Source organism: Saccostrea cucullata, unplaced genomic scaffold (genome assembly GCF_032062105.1).
Source record: "Saccostrea cucullata isolate Sc308-1 unplaced genomic scaffold, CSIRO_AGI_Scuc_v1 ctg546, whole genome shotgun sequence".
Taxonomy (NCBI): Eukaryota; Metazoa; Mollusca; class Bivalvia; order Ostreida; family Ostreidae; genus Saccostrea; species Saccostrea cuccullata.
The window spans coordinates 46,030-63,915 of record NW_026919759.1 but is presented as its reverse complement, the minus strand read 5'-3'; the positions used below and the strand labels follow the sequence as shown (position 1 = coordinate 63,915).

The window sequence follows — 17,886 nt, the reverse complement described above, 5'->3', positions numbered from 1 at the left end:
GCCATTTTTATGGCCTCCTTTGGGTTTTTCTAACATTAACATCTTTTTTTTTATTTTGATAATTAACAGAAGCCGAGTCTCTGAGTGTGTATAGAATGTTTGCCAAAACGGAAGAAATAAATGCCATCAAAATGGAGTTCAACATGGGTAGGCATTTAGAGCTTCTATATAAAGATTAATAAAAGATTTAAAAATTGAGCTGGAGTTTCCGGACTCTTTGGCTGTACATGTTTGATATGTACCACATTGAATGAGCATTTGTTTTGTCTTCAGTAGATGATCCCGCCCAAATCAGCCTTGGGTCTCACAACGTCCACTGTGTGGCTGGAGTGCTGAAGAAGTATCTGCGGGAACTCCCGAACCCCGTCATACCAGTGGAGATGTACCCACACTTCATACAGGCAGCCCGTAAGTAACCAGGATTGATTTATATAGCCCCAGTAGCTGGACTGACAGCAGTCCCTTGACCAGTTCATGATTTAAGCCTATTGGCCTTACCTAAGATCAGAGGGAATAGAGATATTCTTATGCTTCACCTTGTTAACGGACCACACACAGCGCTCCGGGGCCCTGTGCTGTGAACCCCAGGAGTGAGTGCAGGGCTCCCAAAATTCCCGACAATTCTGACACTGCCAATCACAGATCAAAGCTTCCACACAGCAACAAAGAAACAGTCCCAGAACACTTTTATTTCTGCTGTTGTATTCAGTCATTAATGTGTGTCCTTAAGCGGCCAATAAAAATGTAGTACACTAGTTAACCGAATTAAATTGGCAGTTGATTTCGTAATTGTTAACAAAGAACAACATTTTTGGTGGTTTTACAAAGCAGCAGGTGACCTAAAAAAAAATAGTTCAGGCTTAAAATACCTGTACAGAATGTCAGGTGAATCGAGAGAATACCTGTATTGTTCCTTTCAGCATGTCTGTTTTCACCAGTTAAACCGGTGGAATTTCTAATCATGTGATCAAATTCCAGATAATCCCAGCACGCGGACCCTGTCTGACCTGATCGATGGGCTGCCCAGGGACCACAAGTCCACTCTCAAGTTCCTGATGGCCCACTTCCTGCGACTGTGGCGGATCCAACATGAGTCAGGGGTGGCGGACGGTTTGGACAAGCTCTCACATGTCTTTTGTCACATTCTTCTCAGGCCTCCATGGGAAAGAATTATGTAAGTCACGCTACTTTTGCAGAATTTTTTCTTAAATAAAAGAATAATTTAAACGGAAAAAAAAATTCATTGACTATAGATGTCACACCTAGGGTAAAAAAAAATAAATTATGGTTCATTGGTCTTGAGACATTTTGTGGAGGGGGGTCTTTTGATAATGCCCTAGACTATAGTTTAGAACCAAATTTAAAGTCAAAAGTAGGTAACCATGTATATTGTCCTGAAGTCTCGTACAGCCTGGTCTGAAGAACATGAGAATAAAGTTACGTAACCTGACATGTTTATTTCTCTGTAATCAGGTTTTATAATGTCAAGCCGACATTTACAGATGCAGGTGGCCCAGGGAGATATTTTTAGCCACATCTTTAATTTTGATTGTCCTTTAAATTAAAATTCATATGATAATCTACGATGTTAATTTACTTCTGGAAATGCCTTGCGTACTTTACATACATATTGAATGTTAATTCTTTGATCAGTATGTGCCTTGTTCTTTGTCAAATAGGATTTTTCTGAAAATATACATCAGTTATCAGAACAGAGCAGAACATTTTATTACTAATTTAGAGCCCATAACAGACAAGTATGAGATTGTTATAATAATAAGGAAAAGATAAGCCAATGAATAGCAAAACAATTATACAATTAGTAATTGACATAAATCATTTTAACAATAATCCTGTCTAAAAGGAATACATCAAATATGCATGTATGTGTAAAAGACTAATGCTACTATAACATGTTATCATTTATAAATTTGCCCACAAAATTAAGAGTTTCCTTATCTTCTGTATTGAGTAACCAATAAAGTTTTTGTTCATCATCTAGAGCTGAAAATAGTGGAAATTTATGATTAATTAACTGAAATATTTCTTTTCTTTGATGATCAAATTTTTTGCATGTTATTAAAAAATGAGTTTCATCATCTATGTTGTTAGAATTACATCTATTACATAATCGATCTTCTCGAGGAATATTAGTAAATCTTCCCACTTCAATTTGTAATCTGTGACAGGAAATTCTTAATTTACATAGAGATTTTCTGTGATGAAAATTTTTAACAACTGATAAATAATTCTCATAACCCCAATTTTGTTTGAGTTTCACATATGTGGATAATTTGCCATCAGTATAACTTTTATGACTTGTATACCATTTCTTCACATAAAAATCTAATAAAATTTTATGACAAAATGACTTAAATTTATATTTCCCATAACAAATAACTTCATCTTTAATATTCAGTAATTTTCTTAATTTCTGTATAAATGCAAACCATGAGTTCTTTCCATTCACAAAGAGCTTTTTATCAGTCATCAGTCAGGCATGAATTAGGTCGATGAATCGTGCCCTAAAGCTAGAGAATCTTGACGAAAATAAAAAATTGATCCGCCTTTGTGACTCCGTTCCGTGTCTCTGTCACTTGTCTTCCATTGGTCTGGACAAGGATTAGAAAGTTAATGATGATGATCTGACCTAATGATCTCCTCATCAGATATCAGCTATCAGCTCTTGTTTATAATAAGTTATAATCTAACTCTGAAGTCATGTGACCCCATCAGAAAAAGGAAGTATGCACATAGTTTTGCTTCCCAGTTCTCTCCATCTTGTAGCACACATCAGGAATATTCTCAACCAGGACATTATATACTTTTATTTTTGTTTTAGAGAGATTGTGGAAAACACAAAACTTCATATTGAAATCTTTGAAGAGTTGCTCAAAAACGGCTCCTGGGGTGAAGTAGCTCCTCCTACCCCCCCACCACAACAGCCCCGCCCCAAGTCGCCATTACAGGACACGACGATGTCGGCCCAGGAGAAACTCAAGGAGGCCGAGTGGTACTGGGGCAAGATTTCTCGGGAGGAAGTGAATGAACTTCTGTGTGATAAATCGGACGGGCATTTCTTGGTCCGGGAAGCCACCACCCCCGGGGACTATACCCTGACCCTCAGGAAAGGGGGCACCAACAAACTGATCAAAATCTACCACAAGGACGGAAAATACGGCTTTGTGGAGCCGCTGACATTTGATTCTGTGGTGGAATTAGTTCATTTTTATAAAAATACCTCACTGGCGATTTATAACAAGACTCTAGATACCAAGTTGTTACACCCTGTGTCCAACAGAAACCAACAGGTGGGTGATTGTGTTACATTATTTATACATTATGATGTTTTGTTACATGTATTTATACTGTTATAATGTGCTGTGTTAGGAGTTTTGCTCATTGTGTGACAAGTTACGATCAGGTGGGGATCCCAAGTATCTTCAAACATTCAGAGAGGAATTAATGCATGAAGTCATCTCCATTTTCATAATTAGATGGGAGAGAAAAATTCATTTGCAAGTATAAAGAGAAAAGTGGTTTGGTTTTATGATCTTATAATGGCAGACTTAATTTCAGCCAATTTGCATTATTTTCTCCATTGGTGATTTACTCAGCAGGTAAGGCTAGTGCAGGGCCTTGTTATATGTGGTTATGTAGGAAGAAGATCCGATTTGATAAGGAAGGAAACTTGGCTGTTTCATTGAGTTTTATAGACCCCTCTCTGGAGAGGAAATGTGAATGATTTTCTGTAAATGATAATCAATATTGGCTACAAAGGTCAAAGTCCCATAGGTTGTACATGTATTGAACATGGCTAGAGGAAAACCCTGATTGGCTGTAGGCTGACTGAGTCCTGCTAGTATCAGCAGGGAGGAAAATGGTCAGCCTCAGATAACAGCTGTAGACAGAGGCCCATTGTCAGACAACACAATGACCCACTTAGATAGTGTTAGATCGCTTTGAATGGAAAAAGACAGCTGAACTGCAGTGATTTTGGCCTGAACCATCCTTGATATTAGTTTTCTGATAGTCATCCCATTTTAAGGTGAACCTGAGAATTTTAACACATATACTTAGACATTTTGCGATGTTCAGATTACTCAAATTAACAAAGCTTAGTAATTCAATCCGACATACTTACAACCATTCACTGTTATCACGCTGTCATCTGAGAAGATTAAGCTATTGCTTGTCAGTTAGTGAAAGAAAAAATTGCTTGTTGTATGCTAATCCCTTGCCTGACAAAATGAAACATACATACATCAAATTATAGTACCATAGATCTTATTTCAAAATGATTTTAATGTAAATGTATTATTCTGTGTCACTGTTATGTCTCCTTGTGACACAAAATGTTTAGAGTACATCGTGTAATTACGAACTTCAGATAAAACTGACATTATTTAATTTCCATGTAATTAACACGCGGGGCTTCCAGGAGAGCTAGTTAAGGCGTAGCTGTCAGACGGTTCACCAAAGTCAGGACAATATTCAGAATTATCCTCAATTAACACACAAATTATAAAATCAACTGTCAGCGGTTTAAAAACGTTAAATTATTCTCATGTGCGTGTTGTATTGAAGACACTGTCCCCTCAAGCTAATGAGCCGATAGTTAGATAATGGACATGACTTTGTAAACTTTTTGAAGATTAAGTGTGGTTGATTATCTAGGTCATCTAATTCTGACAAATCAATTAATCTCCGTGACCTAAATGTTTTCTCCATCTTTATTAATTCGTTACTCCTACATATAAGATTTTTCTTCTAGCTAGCCTGTAACATAGTTTATGATTTGAGTGCTTTCACTGCTTGGGGAGGAATGGTCTAAGATCGATATTATACTCTGTCTGGTTGATTGAGAATGGAAACAGAATCATGTAAACATCAGAAAATGGTTTCTGTTGTCTTAAGAAATGAAAAATAGACCTGTTGGTTTTCCAAGGTCTCCGGAGATGAAAAATAGTCCTGTTGGTTCTCAAAGGTTAAAACAATCAGAGTCTAAAATAGATGTGGATTTGAGAACTGTAGATATGAGCATCATTCCATGATTAAAGCAATTTGGAGCAAATTTTACTATGGTTTCTGATTCACACAATGAGCAAACAGCAAAATGTTATTGTATGCACTGAAGATGTGGGGGGAAAAAACTTTTAAAATGAATAATTCAGTATGTGTATGTGTTTGGGAGGGGGATAAGAGTTTCAAGATACTGGTATCGTATACTGTAACAATTTAAAGTGTCATGAGTCTGGTATTGTAAGCAGATGATTTAGAAGAAAGCTAAGTGTCTGTGATTCTGTTGTAGGATGGGCCCTCTCTGGTGGACAAAACAGAGCAACTGGAGAAATTAAAACAAGTCCACAATGAGCACCAGACAAAGATGGAGGAGTACGACCGTCTGTACGAGACTCACTCCAAACTGAACCAAGAGCTCCAGCTGAAGCACCAGGCTCTGGACGCCTTCAAGGAAACTGTCATTGTCTTCAAGGAGCAGATGGAGCTCCATAGGAGTCACCACGGCGATGTCCCCATGCACGAACTCCAAAAGTAAGAACAGTAACTCTGGTGTCTAGTCTTATATTGATATTAAATAAATTTACATCATGTAGGAGAATTTAAACTGATTTCTTTCTTTTTGTTTTGCAGACTAGCAGAGAATTACGAATTACTGAAGAGTCGATGGTTAAGTATACAAGAGAGCAAACAGGCTTTAGAGATAGACATCAACAAAAAGACAGTGTTGAATCGCTCCTTAATCAGTGACATGAACAGTCTTAGACCGGAAATCAAGAGACTGCACAAACAGCGAGAGCAGATCCGCAAACTTCTGCAGGAGAACGGCATATCAATGGAGAGTCTGGACGATATCCTGGAGAACCAGCCCTCCAATCGCAAAGAGGTCGGCATGAACACCAAGAAGATGAACTTGTGGTACGTGGAGGTGAGCAGACACGACGCCGAGAACCTGCTGCGGAATCAGCGCGATGGAACCTTCCTCATCCGACCGCGAACTGACGGGGACCAGTCTAGCAAGCATGCTCTGTCTATAATGTGAGTACGACTGACCTGTAAATCAGCTCATTCTATAATGTGATACATGTATTTTACAAAATATTATCTGAAACGGCTCTTTATAAGTATGTTGTAATATTTCTTGCAGGTGCAATGGTACGGTGGGACACTGTAAGATATACCAAAACAACAATGGATGTTATGGATTTACGGAAGGAAATCTGGACAAATCATCACTGATAGAGCTAGTGGACCATTACAGTCGCGAGTCCTTGAAAGAGCACAACCCTAACTTGGACATTCGGCTCATTTATCCCGTGTTCGAGGGCCATGACGATAATTCGGGGGTGTACCTCCACATGCACCAAGACTGAGTCAGCACTGACCGCATAATCCAGAAAAAACAAAATCCTGCCATCCGGGCAGGTGCTACCCAATGTATAATGTCTTTCATTATTGGTCGACCTGCAGGGTCACCGTGACGACAAGAGACGTCTGCAGTAATAGTGCTCAGTGAAATGTGACAGAAACAATGGCAGATCGTGCAATGTCGCAGTGCTTGGAGTTTACATGAACATCACTGCGTTAAAATGTGATATAATCCAAGAAAAAACACAAGACACTACAAATTAAGTGCTAGTCATACAAGTTCAATTGCTGAGCGAGAAGTGTGTGAGAAGTCTGAGTGACAGAGAAGAGTGTTTGTTCTCACAGGATTGAGGACTTTTAGTATTCAAATTTTTCTATTGACCCAGCATTATATCATTTTACTTCATCACTGGTGTCGTTTACAGTCTAGGACTGTATTGGGACACTCAACTAAAAAACTTTCAGCTTCAGAGAAATTCCTTCTCTGCCAAGAAGTCAATTTCTTCATAGGGCAAATATTAAATTCTAGATGCAGTATATTTTATTGAGATTTTTATTCTTTTAAATGGAGCTGTTTTAAACTGACTTGTTAAAATGGCTGTTGGACTGGACTGTTTGACTGTGAACAGTATCGTCTATGTAATCTGTTGTTTGTCTCGACATCTTCAGGTGTCGCAATCTTACTACACCAGTGGCTGGTGACAAATAAAATTATGTGCTTACTAAACACAGCTTGTTTTCTTTTTTGTTTATTTAAGGTAAATAAGTCTAACCACTAGTACAGAAACACCAAGAGTTTGACCTAGTTAATGTCTTTATAGACTGTCTCCTCTGGTAATGATAACATCACACTTATCTGGGTTTTTATCAGTTTGTTAAAAATAAGCAAAGAAGTCCTGATGATATTTAATTGTCATGTAAAGCAATGAATAGTACATATCACTGGGCGTGAATATTTACTTTAAAACATCATACTTTAGTACAGGCTGAAATAAAACACTTATACATAATACATGTATTGAACTAATTCTGGAAATAAAGGGCTAGATTCAGCTGTTGCAAAGTACATTTCAACCACTACTATCTCTTACTTAGAAAATCGTTCAGATAGAAAAAAATGTAAACATCAAAATCTTAATTTGTTTGTCATCGATTAACCACATAAAAATTGCACCTATCAAGGGGTTCTAAAAATGTTTCAGTAACAAGGAAAGCCTGAAATTGCTGCAACAATTCTATCATCTATGGTAAATATATTTGGGTCATAAAACATCATGATATGGAAAAACTTATGCACATATGTAATGTACATTTGGATGTGTTTGAAATATTGGACCCCAGCCCCAGGGTTTAGCATTTCTGGATGTATTTGAAATATTGGACCCCAGTCCCTGTGTTTAGCGTTTCTGGATATGTTGGGAATATTGGACACCAGTCCCTGGTTTAGCGTTTCTGGATGTGTTGGAGATATTGGATAAGTGTTTCTGTCGGACAAGAGGGGGGCGGGGGAGACCGTTTGGACAAAAGTGTCTGAGTTTTATCGTCCCCCTTGTGTACATTATCTCTGTTTTACTGCCGGATGTCATGGCTCACTGGCCATTTGTCAGGTGTTGTGTTGGTGACATTAATGCGCGGGAATCTCTCCTAGTGGTCGCCAACAAACGGCCAGGCGGACATAATGGAGTCATTCACTGCCCATCATAACTCAGTTCTCTGTAGGCGTATCCCTCTATAAACCAGGCATGTGCCGAGGTGCCGTGTATAGGTCGATGTTCTCGGAGAACAGGGCTATTTTTGACCACTTTCATGGTCGGTTCACTATTGACCACTTCCTTGGGATTTCTTGGTTGTTACTGTCCACGTAAAAGTCTGATTCTAGTTTATGTCATTACGAAAATAAAACCGGAGAACAGAAAACGTGATCCACGTAAATCTAATGAATGCCAGAGTTATTCCCCCGTTTTATGCATTTTAGTACATTTTTATGCCAACTTTTTCTAGATATTCATTCTTTGCTTTTTTGTAGCCAGAAAGTGATAAAAGTTGATTCAAACTCTGTCGGAGACTTGCTCTTGTATTCAAGTTCAAGAGGGGAAAAATCAAATAAGTCTCACCGATTAATATCTAAAGAAAATTTCTATCGAAAATTTAAAATATTTTTAGTGAATACTGAACGAAATTGAAAACAGGTAACTCAGATTACCTGTACAGATTACGGATTTTAATCATCAAAATTTATTTCACTGTGGTCCTAGAAAAAAAAAACTAATGTTCATGATCTTTTCTACTGAGATACATGCTGGTCGTAAACTTGCAAAACATATTTATCTAGACCCTTCCTCTTCCTGTTTAATTTTCCAAACAGACCCATTTTTTTTTTAAATCGAAAAGTTCCATTTTTAAAAAAATCGTCATAGACCTGTGATAATCGATCGTAAATTTGTAAAATTGATGTTTTCTATTTGGTGTGGTAAAACTGAATGTATTATTAAAACTTTCACGGTCTTTATCAAAAATGTCCTCCTTTAATGATGGGCTTAAACTTTCTTTTCTTTTTTCAAATAATCATCAGCCCGGAAATCTAAAAATAAAAAATACAAATAAATTGATAACTTTAAAAATATTATATTGAAATATATTCGAGTTTCGAAATTTTCACCGCAGTTAAAATGAAAATGCTGAAACTAACGCAATAGGGACTCGATGGTGGGGAAACGAAAATGCCTTCTTTTGAAATTGTGTTTTACAGAATTCCTCTAGACAAGAGTTATATACATATAGGCATTCAGTGCAGATCTTGTGTTGTGTCCCCGGCTTCTAATTAAATTACATACGATTTTATCTTCCCCCGATCTCAACACGCTACATCCAATTATAAGCAGGCCTTTGATAACAACCGAGTTTCTCGTATACGCCTCATTAGTGCGGGGATGCACTTTTAGCTACATTAAAGTTTTATATTGTTTACGATTTCAAATGGAGGCGAGGAAACCGTGTTAACATGGTTAAGCCCAAATTGACAAAAAACAAAGAAAAAAAAAAAAAAAAAAAGAAAAGAAAAGTACATTACTTCCTAGTTTAAGATTCAATGCTTCAAGAAAGACAACTCTAAGAAATTTTCTTGAATTCCTCATTTTGTCCAGAATTTCAATATTCGATTGGGTATTGAGAGATAAATTGTGCATCCACTGCGATGTAGCATAACAATTAAATATAATATGATCATTGATGGTCCAAGGGCACATGTGACAAGATGAGTTGGAATTTATATAAATTGTATCAATATTTTAAGTGAACAAAAAAAAATATGAATTCCTTTGACTTGATGTTAGAAATATTCCTCATTTAATAATTTTTCTTCTTAAAATACAGATGAATGATGTACCATATCCACCTCTAAAAACGTTTCCTAATTATGGCTATGGGTGATTGGTTTTAGGATGGTGAATTCTTTTCAAAAGTGCCAATTCTCAAATCAACCATCTAATGCTTTTACAAGATAAATGAAGTTCATGAAAAATGGTACAGATAAAAACACAGTGTAATAACATAATGTATTTTAATGAGAACAAATATTTCACATTCAAGTATTACATTAGTTACGACACAACCATTTTGGATTATATGCCCCTTTTTGTGACTGATACTAGAGATCCATGTAATGGAAAAGATTTCTAAATATATTAAACCTCATCAGTCTGCCCTGCAGATTCTGTATATAACAAAGTATTTTGATTTTTTGTCTATAAAAGCTCCAGTTAGTACAGAAAGCAATATTTTGAAAACAATCCCTAACCAGGCACTTCAACAGTCTGGAAAACTGGGGGTAAATGCATAAAAGAGTGTTTTTTTAAAATGACATATTTCTTTTTCATCTTGATGAATATGCTTGGACAAATCCTATCAATCACTCTTAGATTTGTAGAAAACTGGCAGAAGTAATCAAAATGGCAGATTAAGGTGTACAATTTCAACCTTCATAATAACACCTGACTGGCAAGTGAAAATCATTATTAATAAATCATTCTTATATTCCTAATATATTGCCCTTTAATGCTGCATCATGATCCCACGTAAGTGAATTCTAATTCCTAATCTTAAAGTCTATTTTCGAAAACCATTTGGATTCAAGGACTGCCACCTCCAGGTGTCCTCACCTGTAACAGATAAAACAAGTAAAACTGGTAAAACATGTTAACAGGTAAAATATGTTAACAGGTAAAAACAGGTAAAAACAGATAAAAACATGTAAACAGGTAAAAGCTACAGGTAAAAAATGTGAAACATGTAAACAGGTAAAACAGGTAAAAAGAGGTCAAACAATGAACTCAATCATGAAATCAGTGGAATTACAGTCAATGTCAAATAATCTACTACATTTAAAAGCATGAAAACAAAATATATGTACCAGGTATTTTAAAACTAATCTGTACATGTTTGTTGAAATTTTAGATAAATCAGTAGTAAGACTTTAATGCCTTTACTAATGCCGTACTTACACATCTGTTTGAGATCACGAGTGGCTGACCACCCTAACTCCTGCTTGGCTAGGTCTGCATTCCCGTACACTGACGCTACATCACCTGGCCGACGATCCACTTTCTTGTATGGAATCTGGAAATTTAAAAAAAATGTACACACTCTACCTTGGACATTCATGAATCCTTAATCCTCTGAGTTATTCTTCAGGAAAAGTATATAATTTGAAAATCTAAGCTTGTGACCTATCCACACTACTATAAAACACTGATAGGTTTGTTCAGTAGTAGAGTGTAAAGTATCCCAGCTGACTAACAGAATGCCCAATCACTGACAGTGCCTCATGCCTTTTCTGTCTTCAGTTAACAGTCTGTCACTGGCTTTTACATATGTAACCTCACTGTATTGCCATTGATTCTAAACTTACCAGTTTGCCATTGACTTCCTCACTTACCAGTTAGCCACTGACCTCTTCACTTACCCATTTGCCATTGGCTTCTTCACTTCCCACAAGTTTCCAGTTTGCCACTGGCTTTAACAGTCTGTCAATGGCTTCTTCACTTATCAGTTTGTCAGTTTGCCAATGGCTTCTTCATTTACCCGTTTGCCATTGGCCTCTTCACTTACCAGTTTGCCACTGGCTTTAACAGTTTGTCAATGGCTTCTTCACTTACCAGTTTGTCAGTTTGCCAATGGCTTCTTCACTTATCCGTTTGCCATTGGCCTCTTCACTTACCAGTTTGCCACTGGCTTTAACAGTCTGTCAATGGCTTCTTCACTTACCAGTTTTCCATTGGCCCCTTCACTTATCAGTTTTTCATAGGCTTCTTTATTTACAAGTTTCTAACTGGCTTCTTCACCTACTAGTTTGCAATTGACTTCTTCACTAACTAGTTTGCCATTGACTTCTTCATTTACCAGTTCGCCAATGGCTTCTTTACTTACCAGTTTGCCACTGGTCTTTTTACCTTACCAGTTGCCACTTATCTATTTGTAACTGAGTTCTTCACTTAACGGTTTGCCATTGACTTCTTTAGTAACTTGTTTGCCATTCACTTCTTCATTTACCAATGGCTTCTTTACTTACCAGTTTGCCACTGGTCTTTTTACCTTACCAGTTGCCACTTATCTATTTGTAACTGAGTTCTTCACTTAACGGTTTGCCATTGACTTCTTCACTTACTGGTTTGCCACTGGCTTCCTCAAAAGCTTTGTCCATTTCCAACACAGAGTAACCTTTTCCTGTACCAAGATTGTACACCTGAAAATAACAATATCTCCAAAATTGTATTCATAAATTCAATTTAATTTTTTAATTTTTTTTTTAAACTTACTGATACGTTTTTTTTTCAAAAACTTAAACAAACAACAACAAACTATTTTTTTGGTTATACACACTGGAAATGTAAAATTCATACACAACTTACATTAATACTTCATTGTTTTAACCTCTTTTTCTCACTGACCTTACATCCACAATTGGTTTCAATTTTTTTCTGTGCTGCCACATGACCCTGAGCTAAGTCCACAACATGAATGTAATCACGCACCCCTGAAAATAGATCAGGACAACATTCCTTCTCAATTAGCGAAACATAAATAAAACAAGTGTACATCATATATTAGCAGCTTTAAAACGTATTTTAAATTTACATTATTATCATTTATTTCAATGGTCCATATGATAATTTTACAAACTTGTAAATTATTTTTATATGTTTAATCAAATACTCTACTTTTAATATATTAATCCTTTACTTATTGCATTGCAAATGTTTTCATCTACGTGAATAAAAACATGTTCCATACACTTAATACTAAAAATCAATATCTGTGGCAAACTGACTGCAAAAACTGAAAATGGCAACGTGTGAACATCAAATGGATGATCTAAAAAGCTACCAATTACAAGTTATCCAGATAACCTAATTATCAGTCCCCTCCACACATATTAGATTCATCTTATGCAACAAATGGCATGTTGTTAACACTTCAATTATCACCCTACATTTACTGGGACATCATATTTCAAATATTCAATAACCTTGTAACATCTGTCTACTGTAACGGTCTAAATATTGAACGGAAGTTTTTATGAACTTGCAAATTCCCAATGTTCCTCATTTTTTCTGATTCTTTTTTGTTCTAGTTTCTTTGTAATAATTACATTGAATAAGAATTTTTAGCTCCATAATCAGTCCAAATTATAAAACATGAAGTGAGTATCAATGACATTTCTACCAATATTCAATTTTCAACTGTTCCATTTAAAATACAGAAAAAAAGAAGAGTCAGACATTTTCAAAGATTTTCTCCTTAAATTGGTACACTTGCTGAAACTCATGAGTGCATAATGTAGAGAATAGACAGAAATTTCAGATATGTAGTGAACATGAATCCAAATAAAGTATTGCTCAATTGCTCATTGTCCTAGTACACCTGAGCAGCTCAGACTAGATTTTCCTTTTTTTTTAAATACATGTAGCAAAACCAAATAATGCCACTAGAAAACTTTGCTCATATACATGTATCAACTAAAAAGAGCAAAATTCATTTCTATAGATCAATAAATTCATATTTTATTTAATGACAATCCATGAAAAAATAAGAATTTCTGAAGTATTTTAAATTTTAGATAACAGTAATGGACGGATATAGATAACAAGCTCAATGTATCCTCAGACTTTCTCCAGAACATGCATTTGTTTTAAATAAGCTATATCAATATATGCTTTCTTTGTTTAACTTCCCCCTCAAGAATTTTTCACTCATATGGAGATGCCGCCACTTGCTATAGGAGGGCTGCAAATTTATACCTATACTTTGCACTCATAGCCATTGAGCAGTAAGGGATTTTTTGCTAAAACCTACAAATACATGGGATCTTGGTTTATACAGTCTCATCCGAAGAATCATCTTCGAGTACCACAGTGGATTCAAACCTGTGACGTAAGGATCAACTCAGGTTTGATCAGGCTCAATATTTTGATATAATGAGAAGAATGATAATATTAATGAAATATAAATATTGTTCCTGAGCAAACTTGCACTCTATAATTTTTTTAAGCTAAAATTGTTGAAATGTTGTCCATTTTGTCCTCTTTTAAAAAAATTATATAAAATTGGACTAGTTTGTGATGTCATAAAAACAAAAATTGTCAATAAACTACTTTGAAACTATAATATATTCTGTAAATTTATATTTCTCATTCAATTTATAGAATTCAGCACATTTTAAGAATTTTTCAAAATGTGTCTTTTTTGGGGGCCACATATACTGTAAATCACGTTTTATTCGCGAGAACTTAATTTTAGCGTAATTACGCGAGACAATGAGCTCGCGAAAATTTCATTCTCGTGTTTAAAAGTATTCCTTACATTTATATAGAGGAAAAACAACAACAATTTGTGAAAATTAAGTCTCGCCAACAAAGAGTCAATGACTATCTTGTGAAAATAAGGTGTCGCGAAAATTTAGTGATCTACAGTAGTTCTTTGTACAATGTAGTACACTGTGCTTATTTTGACTGAGTATTACATTTTCAGTACAGCCAAGATCTTTCTCCTTTTTGTTACAAAATTTTGTCATGTTACATTACCAAAACTTAACTAGAAATAAAGCAGTTTCTGATTTGAAATTTTCCTTGGTGCAGTAACAGTCTCCAGGGTGTAACAAATGTTTACAAATTTTGCTAGTATTGTTTTCATTCAGTTATTACGTAAAGAGCTTGCACAACATATAAAAGCATTCTAATCAGCAAATCTAATGCAGAAAATTGGAAATCAACAAGAACTCATGCAAATTTAGTTTTTTCTTCATGCAAAATCTTTCAAAAAGGTTAAAGATAAAAGCAGAAAACTATTTAAAAGTAGAATGAGGCCTACACAAGCAGAAAAGCACTCTGTAATCATGAGACCTGGCGTTCTACCAGGGGGCAGCACCTGTTCCATCAGGTGTGTCGTAATCGCTGCCGTACACACTCAGCTCCGCTCGCTTTCCCACCGCCACCTGGGCTATAAATGGCATCAGGTTGTTTGGAATGCCTTGGGGGTCTTCCCCGATCTTCCCTGATTTGTGTGCTCCGACAGGATTAAAGTATCGCAGCATGATAATGTTCCAGTCCTACAGGTAAACACAGTCAATGGAGCATAATAAATCTACGAATTATCACTTAACATCAAAATAGTACAGCTGACATTTAGATCTGAAAAATATTACATCTGATTGTGATGTGACAGGGTGACAATTACCTTGGTGAAAGTGAAATTTGCTTAAAGTTCATTTTATAGTTTTTTCCCAAAACTTTTCTTTCTTCATCATGTTCCTAACTTTAACCTTTTTTCAAAAATTTGAATTTTCGACCTTAACTATAAATTTCTGGAAATTTGAGTTTTTCTTATAACCTTTACCCTAGCTGTAAATTTCTCTATATTTGAGATTCTTCAATGCTACTAGCTTTACATTTCTGTACATTTGAGTTTCCTAACATGATCCTACATGTAGCTGTATCTCTGACTATAGGCCTAAATCTTTGCACATTTCATTTTTCTACCCTATACATTACTTAATTTTCTCTGCATTTGAGATTTATATCCTGCATTAAATTGTAAATTTCTACTTACTGGCTCAGCTTTATGCAGGTCTCTCAGGATTTCTTCGATAAAATATTTGGTTTTTCCATACGGATTAGTGCAGCCTCCTACTGGATGCTTCTCATCAATTGGTAAATACTGCGGACTGCCGTACACCGTAGCTGAACTGGAGAAAATCAAGTTCTTTACTCCTTTCTCTTTCATCACCTAAAGACAAATACAGGGAGTCAGCAAAGACAACAGGAACAGGTTCTAGGAATCTTATTATACCACCATCATAAATAGACACTGCATTGCAATTTATTGTAACATTACACTAACAGTAATAGTAAACTACAAGAAGGAACCTTAAATCATCCACCGAATTAAAATTCTGCTGTAATTTATGTATATTTTTTAAAGCACTATATTTAAGGAAAGAATCATTATTTTTTGGAAGAAGTAGTCTCATATTTGCAACAGTGTGTGCAAACAAATTGAATAATGCACATCCAAAAGTTCTCATAAGCTAGCTCCTACATATTTTTCTCCCTTTGATTCCACCCCCTTCATGCCCATATCTAGGTAAACATTGCCCCCCCCCCCCCACACAGAAACAAACCTCCAGAAGATTGATTGTCCCTCCAATGTTGTTTTTATAATACAGTAGCGGTAACTGACAAGATTCCCCGACCGCCTTAAGACCGGCAAAATGGATGACGCTGCTGAACTTATGCTGGAAATCAGAAAACAAGTTTTTTACTGGAGAATAGTAATAATTTGATTTACCCCCAGTACAGTTATTTCAAAAACAACATTTCTAGATTGAACTAAAGAGGTAAGAATCAAATTCTTTAATTTAAAGCAAATTTTATTCAGTCATCTTAATAATGAGGTTTGTTTTCTCTGAGTTTTATGTTTCTAAATAATTACTTGCATAGCTTACCCTGTTAACGGAATAAATATCTCTTTAATAAATAAAGGACTCACTTTACTAAATAAATCTGACAAAGCTGTCCTGTCTAGGAGGTCGACACTGTAACTAGGGATAGATTTCCCTGTAATCTCTTCAACTCGTTTGATGCTTTCTGAAGTGATGCAATAATTCTTACATTAAAATTGGCTTGATGCACTAGAAATAAAATTCTGCAGCAAATATAAAACACTACCATTTATTATCAAACAAGTTAAAACAATCATTTTAAATCATATGAAAGGAAACACAATATTATCTTTCATAATACAATAAATACATTTTCTAAAAATCTTATGGATTCATTTTATTTCACAACAAATGAAATTTAAAATCATAAAAATTCAAAAACTTATCATTGATTAAAGTTTTATTTTAAGGGAATTAATGTAATGAGAACAACTGACCCATGCTAGCATTAGCAAGGTTATCCAGCACAACCACGGAATAGCCCGCCTCTATCAGCTCTATCACAGAGTGGGTTCCTACAAACCCCGCCCCTCCTGTCACCAAAATACAGCGGTCTCCCATAGTGCAGCCCTCAGAGCTGTCAATCAAAACAACTTAATTATTTAAATGATCACATATACATGTATGTATTACACTCAAAAGTTAATTCTTTTATCATGTTTATGAAGAAACAATAATATAATCTTTGATCCTGTTTCATACCCTGTTTTCGTGTGCCATTACATGTACTTTACAATAGCTAGCTATGCCTTCATAATCTTTTGACTTACATAGAGACTGTTGAATATTGTGTATAACCTCTTAAACATCTCTGCAATGGCATGAAAGGGTTTGTATAATTTTTTTTTTTAAAACTTTAGTTAAAAGTATATGATATGTGGCGCAATGGTTAGAGAACCTGCTCTAGAATCTCAGAGAAAGGAGCTGATCCTTATGTATGTAACAGGTCTGAATCTACTGCAGGACTTGAAGAAGAGTCCTTCACATGAAATCATCTAAAAATAGTGATCCCATGTCACCGAAGGTTTTCGCACAAAAAGACCCCCCTTTGCTCAATGGCCCTGAGTGCAAGTTAAGGTATATACATTCGCAGCCTTCTATTGGCAAGTGGTGGCGTATCCATATGAGTTAAAAATTCTCAACTGGGACGTGAAACAACAAAAACAAGTAAACTATGATACAAGCCAGTGAATGTTCATGAAACGCCAACGAAAGATGTGATGGCCCGAGCCAGTCGTGAACAACAGAGTGGTTTATTCAGTTTAAGATATTTTTAATTTATGAAACATGTCAGAGAAACCATGGATAAAAGTTACAATATTTTATAAAGGACAGAGATTTCTCTTCCTGGTTGGTTGTCTTGTATTTACCTGTCACGTTGCAAAACTCTTGAATTTCTCCGAAACTTTGCTTAGGTAGGATCGTGAACTTTTCTGTCTCATCGAAAGTATCTTCAATATAAATAATGAAATTTATTACGTTTTATTTAGTAAATATACAATATG

At 35.6% G+C, this 17,886-nt stretch overlaps 2 protein-coding genes across 5 annotated transcripts in view; one reads left to right on the top strand and one right to left on the bottom strand.

Moving 5' to 3' along the window:
* Window positions 1-7,114, top strand: part of LOC134237626 (phosphatidylinositol 3-kinase regulatory subunit alpha-like) — a 43,996-nt gene extending 36,882 nt beyond the window's left edge. For 3 of the 4 annotated variants that reach the window (XM_062719757.1, XM_062719774.1, XM_062719782.1), the window contains 7 exons: window positions 70-147; window positions 274-408; window positions 979-1,174; window positions 2,843-3,311; window positions 5,312-5,553; window positions 5,653-6,057; window positions 6,167-7,114. In XM_062719757.1, the coding sequence (XP_062575741.1) occupies window positions 70-147; window positions 274-408; window positions 979-1,174; window positions 2,843-3,311; window positions 5,312-5,553; window positions 5,653-6,057; window positions 6,167-6,392 (1,751 nt within the window). In that variant the 3' untranslated portion in view covers window positions 6,393-7,114. The remainder of the gene's footprint in view (window positions 1-69; window positions 148-273; window positions 409-978; window positions 1,175-2,842; window positions 3,312-5,311; window positions 5,554-5,652; window positions 6,058-6,166) is intronic. The other variant, XM_062719765.1, reaches the window with a different exon arrangement.
* A 2,813-nt stretch (window positions 7,115-9,927) lies between these two features.
* Window positions 9,928-17,886, bottom strand: LOC134237615 (UDP-glucose 4-epimerase-like). The gene is made up of 10 exons (XM_062719745.1): window positions 17,752-17,886; window positions 16,819-16,958; window positions 16,429-16,526; window positions 16,061-16,174; window positions 15,490-15,666; window positions 14,809-14,989; window positions 12,333-12,418; window positions 12,050-12,127; window positions 10,887-11,001; window positions 9,928-10,544 (listed from the first exon to the last, which is right to left on the bottom strand). The coding sequence occupies exons 2-10, from the start codon at window positions 16,940-16,942 to the stop codon at window positions 10,492-10,494; spliced, it is 1,026 nt and encodes a 341-aa protein (XP_062575729.1). The 5' UTR covers window positions 16,943-16,958; window positions 17,752-17,886; the 3' UTR covers window positions 9,928-10,491.

What these genes read in the sequence shown, in the direction of transcription:
- LOC134237615 (XM_062719745.1), bottom strand. Translation starts at nt 16,942, where the DNA reads ATGGGAGACCGCTGTATTTTGGTGACAGGAGGGGCGGGGTTTGTAGGA. An exon ending in AAACCAATTGTGGATGTAAG is followed by an intron (nt 12,128 to 12,332) that starts GTCAGTGAGAAA and finishes TGTTATTTTCAG; the next exon opens with GTGTACAATCTTGGTACAGG. An exon ending in AGGAAGCCAGTGGCAAACCA is followed by an intron (nt 11,002 to 12,049) that starts GTAAGTGAAGAA and finishes TTAAATTTCCAG; the next exon opens with ATTCCATACAAGAAAGTGGA.